We start from the raw sequence: 6,000 nt of genomic DNA, 5'->3' as shown, positions 1-6,000 counted from the left end.
AATTGGTAATACACACAGGGTATGCATGGTGTGAGATGATGAAGGGAAAACAGGTGAGAGACATATGGAGACACTAACTATCGCCCCCCCCCCCCCCCCCATAGCCTGCACCCACATACCCAGTACACACATGGCAACCTGGGTCAGCCACTACTCACATGCTACCAAGTATCCTCCCATGGACCATAACAATATACCACTCAGTCACCCAAATTGTTCTCCCCCATAGCCTGCACCCACATACCCAGTACACATATGGCAACGTGAACCAGCTACTACTCACATGCTACCCACAAGTACCCTCCCATGGACCGTACCAATATACCACCCATTCACCCATATTGATCTCCCCCAACCCCCCCCCCCCCCCCCCCCCCCTGCCCCTAGCCGGCACTCACATATCCAGTACACACATGGCAATCTGGGCCAGCTACTACCCACATGCTACCAAGTATCCTCCCATGGACCGTACCAATATACCATTCAGTCATTCATCTTTCAACCAGATCCTCAGTATACACAATAGCCTGTGTAGTCTGCCATGAAAACCAGTCATTTGAATCATGGGAGACAAGAACATTTCATGAATGCGATGTACAGATGAACAGAACAAAATGACATTGCAAACAGCAAAATATGTTTTTTATTCTATATATAAAGCAATAGAAAACCCTTTTGGCCTGTATTTTTTTGTGGCCATAAATAAAATTTGTGGTATAGAACAACAGAAAATAACTTTTGAATTTGTAATTTTCAAAAAAAAATACAAAAATATAAAACAACTGTTGCATACATCATTAGCATACATATCAATAATAAACGTCACAGCATATACAGTGCCCCAATATCCTGATTGGCTGAGGGGTGATGGCAAGGGACAAGTATAGTTTCCAGCCTCCTTGACCTTGTCATTGCTACCTAGGGCAAGATACATTTTTTAACAGTTTGGTTTTTCTCGTGCAGCAAGAACATGCAGTCATTTTTTGCAGAAAAAAAAAAAAAAGTTCTGCTCAAAACGTGTAACAACTCACTCCTGTGCTGCTCCATTCTGCTGCATAAGGCCCATTAGCGGCTGTGCCTTGGTCAAGTCAATGCCCTTTAACCCGGATATACCAGGATGGACATGCGCATTATGTCCGATCTTCCCCCTTTTGACCGTGCCCCCCTAGCTCCTGCGTTCCCACCGTGCACGCTCCTATACAGACAGTATAAAGCTGGTTTCACAGTGGGACGTTACAGGCGCACGTTAGAGCAGCCTGTAACGCACCCCACCGCACAGCAATGAAAAATCAATGGGCTGTTCACAGTGCCCACGTTGCGTTACATTGTAACACTGCACCATAAGACAACGTACTGCATGCAGTACTTTACACGCGGCAGAGCCGCGTTAGACTGCTTGCACATGCTCAGTAAAGTTGGGGAGGAGCGGAGAGCGGCCGGGCAAATGGCTAATTAATATTCACTGCACTCAGTGACGTGCAGTGTTTACTTCCTGGAGCGGCCGCTCTGTGCGGCGATTGGCCGGGTGGGACCACGTGATGCCGCATGCGTCCAAGAGTGCGCATCACGGACGCCACAGTGAGCTGCACAACGCGGCTCACTCTGACATCCACATCAGAGAGCACCAGGCGTTGCGTTAGGGGCATGTTATGCGACCTTAACGTCCCCTAAAACGCAATGTCCTGGTGTGAAACCAGCCTAAGGGGCTTATTGGACATATCGCACATGCACAGCCTAGTATGTCCAGGTTGAAGGTCAGTGACTTGACAGTTCGCACAGGAGTGATCAGGAAGGGGCATAAGCCTCAGAACTCATGCCCACATACTGCAGTAGCCTCCATTTTAACAGACTTCTTTAGATCTGGTATCCTTTAATAATAAATTCTAAACTCTTAAAAATATAAACAGCATCCATCCTAATACCATTCGTTCTGAATGAACATCCATAGATCTAATCATGGTCATCAAACAGAGCCTGCATGTAGGTTCTCTCAGGTTGGGGTGGCGTCTCTCTACCAAGGCAAGATTGAGAACTTTCCATAACATGATAAGTAGGCCCCCTAAAATCAGGATATTGCTGAGAATAGGAATGTGGATGTTGACGGTTGCTTTGGGGCGTTCTTCTTGGTTGTGCTGGTGGTCTACAGTAATCTGGACCACGGGCATATCTTGGGCCATACTCTGCCGATGGCTGACTAGATGGATTGTGGCCATTGGTTATGGCCATTTGTTCTCGTTCCTTTGATTTGGAGATGTATGTCTGACATACCCTTATTAGATCAACATTAAGATCTGGATACAGATCAATATGGATTTTTTTAAACAAGGGAATGAGAGAATTAGCCAATGCATAGTGATCAGTCTCGTTCCTTCGCATCAGTTGTTGTTGCTGTTCCATGTTGTTTTGCATGTAAGTTAGAATACTTTGAAAAATGTTGGTCACGTCTGTGTTAGTTTGGTCTTCAATATCGACATCAATACTTTTATTCCCTTTCTGTCTTTTTTTGAGGGGTGCATTTTTTTCTGGATTACAAATAAAGGTTGGTCTTGATGCATATATAGGCAAGCTAGGAGGTGTTGATTCAGATTGCAGGTCTTCAGCATCCACAGAAGATACTAGGCTGTGCTGGGTATCCTCTGCGTTTTCATCAAACACAACGGGTGTGCTTGAAAAACGGTCTTCAGTGCTGTAATTATAAACAAATGATTATTATAACCCAACTGTAGCTGTCCTTGATGTGCATACAGATAGGGAAAAAATTACAAAGAACACCTATGGATGACCTTGCTTAAAGGACAACTGTAATGTCCTAAAACAAAAAAAGTTAGATACTCACCCAAGAGGAAAGAAGGCTCTGGATCCCTTACAGCCTTTCTGTCCCTCTCTGCATCCCCTCGTTTCATCACTGGGCTCCCATTCTAATCTTCCGCCGGCTGTGTCTTGGAGTCCCCTTTAAAAGTACTCGGGTCTCTGAGTACTTCTGAAGACTAACAGCTCCACACTGCGCACACATGAGTCCATGCTTGTGAGAGTGCAGTACGAAGTTGTTCGTCTTCAGAAGTACTCAGAGACCCGAATACTTTTTCAACATTAAAGTCAATCGGTGGAACGATGGGACGTGGAAAGGAATGAGAAGGATCTAAGACATCCAGAGCTTTCCCTCCTCTTACGGAAGTATCTCATTTTTTTTTTCAGGACAGTGCAGTGGTTTTAACTACTTCGCATCCAGACCTTGTTTCCCCCTTTTGGACCTGAGCAGTTTTGATGTTATAGCTATGTCCCTATTTAAGCAGCAATAATTTTATCCCTACTTATAACACCTAAATTAAATATATATTGTTTCTTCCAAGACAAACTAGGCTTTAATTGTATGGCATTTTTTTCCCTCAAACTATTTTGTTTTCTATGTATTTGAATGGAAAAAAAAGAGGGGAAAAATAGAAAATATACATTATTTCTCAGTTTCACCAATTACAGTTTAAAAATAATAAGCACTATTGTAGATAAAAACAAAACTTAGATTATATTCCTGTCACAATTTATGGTAATGATATTTAATTCTGAAATAATGCTACAATGTGTATTTTACACTATGATCTGAGGAAATAAAAGTATTTTTAATGGTAAAAATCTATCTTATTGGCTCAGGGAACATATATTCCCATTCACCATTTAGTGTTGCATCAGTGCTGGAAATGTGCACAGGAGCAATGCCAAATCCTGCATAGCTGTGCTTCAGCTATAGGATGTATATCTACATCCTCATGGCTTAGATGTGTTGGAATTTAAGTAGGATATGCTTGAATTTGGAGCCCTAAGTTACTTTATATAACTGGTCTTAGTAAAAGGACTTGCTCTGCAGAGTTTCTCTTTAAGGAGGATTTCTTTTGGGGAGAAATAGAGGCATTTATAGCAGCACAATGTAGAACTTTCTATGTGTCTTCTAAAAGTCCATAGAAAAGATATCCAATGCATATGCCAGACTAGCTGATGGCAAGCACCAGAAAAAATGAGCCATTGTTATGAGAACATTCTCACAGTACATTAAACAATGGTGTTGGGACATATTACCTCATTTTCGGGTTATTAGGGGAGGAAACGCCATATTTGGCTTTTCCCATCTGAGCAGGCGTGGACAGAGTCATCCATCACAGGATCTTATCAGCCAATTGCAGGCGATGGGTGACTGGTCAGTCCCTGCTGGTTGAAGTCACATTTAACTCTTTAGAGGCTAGTATAGAAATCTAGGCCGGAGCTACAGAGCGCACTTCCACTGGCCTCTAGTTACTCATACTTCTATTCACTTCCGAACTTCTTGTAACATAATTTATCTGTATGCTGTAAATAGGCCAAGTGCTGTCTTAGCACTTGGTAGCAAAGATGTTCATACGATAAAGCCTGGTCAATTCACAAGGAATGGACCAAGAGCATGAAACGCTTAAAGGGAACCTAAACTGAGAAGGATATGGATTTTTCCTTTTTAAATACCAGTTGCCTGACTCTCCTGCTGGTCCTGTGTCTATAATACTTTCAGTCACAGCCCCTTAACCTCCTTAGCGGTAACCCCGTGCTGGACACGGGGTAAGCCGCGCAGGAGGATTTCTCAGGCGCCGCTGGGCCGATTTGCATAATTTTTTTTTAATACACGCAGCTAGCACTTGCTAGCTGCGTGTTACTTACGATCGCCGCAGCCCTGTGCTGATTCGCCGCTACCCGCCGCATCAGAGGGTGCATGCCCCCTCCCCCCTCGAGACCCGTGCGCTGCCTGGCCAATCAGTGCCAGGCAGCGCTGAGGAGTGGATCGGGACTCCCTCTGACGTCACGACGTTGATGGCGTCAGCGACGTCATTGCGCCCATTGCCATGGCGCGTTCAGAACGGGATTTCCGGATGGGCATACGCGCCGGCGGCGATCGGTGCGTACGGGGGGCGCCGCAGGGAGGAGGGAAGCATGTAGCTAGCGCTAGGCTAGCTACATGCTAAAAAAAAAAAAAGTTAAGCCGTGGGAATCATACCGCCAGGGAGGTTAACAAGCATGCAGATCAGGTGCTGAAGTCAGACTGGATTAGCTGCATGCTTGTTTCAGGTGTGTGATTCAGCCACTACTGCAGCCAAAGAGATCAGCTGGACTGCCAGCTGTTTAAAAGGAAACATCCATATCTCTCCCAGTTTAGGTTCCCTTTAAGATGAATTATACAGATTGATTGCTTCGCTGAGGTAACGAACATGTAACGAAGATTGCTGATGAACACACCTGTATATCTGTTTTGCCGAATAAACTCCTTAAACTTTGAAGACGTTTAACAACTCTATCTCCTTTGCTGTTGCTGTGACAAGTGTCAAGTTATCACAAGTTCTGTGATATGGTGCCGAACAAATGTGTAATGTTGTTGCCCAAAGCAACCAACAAATATTTATTACAAGATGAAGCCACAGAGGACGTAGATGTATTGTAGTGGTGGATAAAGTGGTTAAACACATGCAACAAGCAGATGTTGTAGCATCTGTTATAAATGGGATCAATTGCAAGCAGAGGATTGCAAAACAGAGTACCTCCTTAGGACTCTCCTTGGACACTACGTCCAAGGAGAGTCCTACTAAGGGGGTACTCTGTTTTGCATAGATTTTGATATATAGGCCCTTATTCAATTCCCTTTCTTCTCCTAAATGCTTTTTAAAGAACCCCTCCGGGGAGGATACTGACCTCGGGAAGGGGAAGCATCTGTACCCTATTGATGCTTCCCCTATCCTCCTAAAGCCTAAAGTATCCAGTGCTAGCAGCGCCCAGAATACAGCCAACAAGCATGTTGCACAGGCATAATAGCTCCAGCAATATTTACCTTCCCTGGTCCAGCGCAGGTGCAGTAGCGGCAGCGTGAATTGCCTGTGCTTGCACAGTAGATCCGACCCAGTCGGAGTGAAGAGCCGCTACTGCGCCTGCACAGGATCGCAGTAGGTAAATATTTACCTCGCAGGAGTTCAGGGGCTGCCTGCACTGGAT

General features: G+C 44.6%; 1 protein-coding gene across 1 annotated transcript in view; it reads right to left on the bottom strand.

Annotated features, from left to right (window-relative positions):
- Window positions 1–988: 988 nt before the first annotated feature.
- Window positions 989–6,000, bottom strand: part of LOC137536885 (uncharacterized) — a 35,283-nt gene continuing 30,271 nt past the window's right edge. Inside the window, exon 9 of the mRNA XM_068259067.1 lies at window positions 989–2,686. Coding sequence (XP_068115168.1) covers window positions 1,951–2,686 — 736 coding nt within the window. The 3' untranslated portion in view covers window positions 989–1,950. The remainder of the gene's footprint in view (window positions 2,687–6,000) is intronic.

This window comes from Hyperolius riggenbachi, chromosome 10 (assembly GCF_040937935.1).
Source record: "Hyperolius riggenbachi isolate aHypRig1 chromosome 10, aHypRig1.pri, whole genome shotgun sequence".
NCBI classification, from domain to species: domain Eukaryota; kingdom Metazoa; phylum Chordata; class Amphibia; order Anura; family Hyperoliidae; genus Hyperolius; species Hyperolius riggenbachi.
The sequence above is the reverse complement of the archived record's forward strand: the minus strand, read 5'-3'. Positions and strand labels throughout refer to the sequence as shown.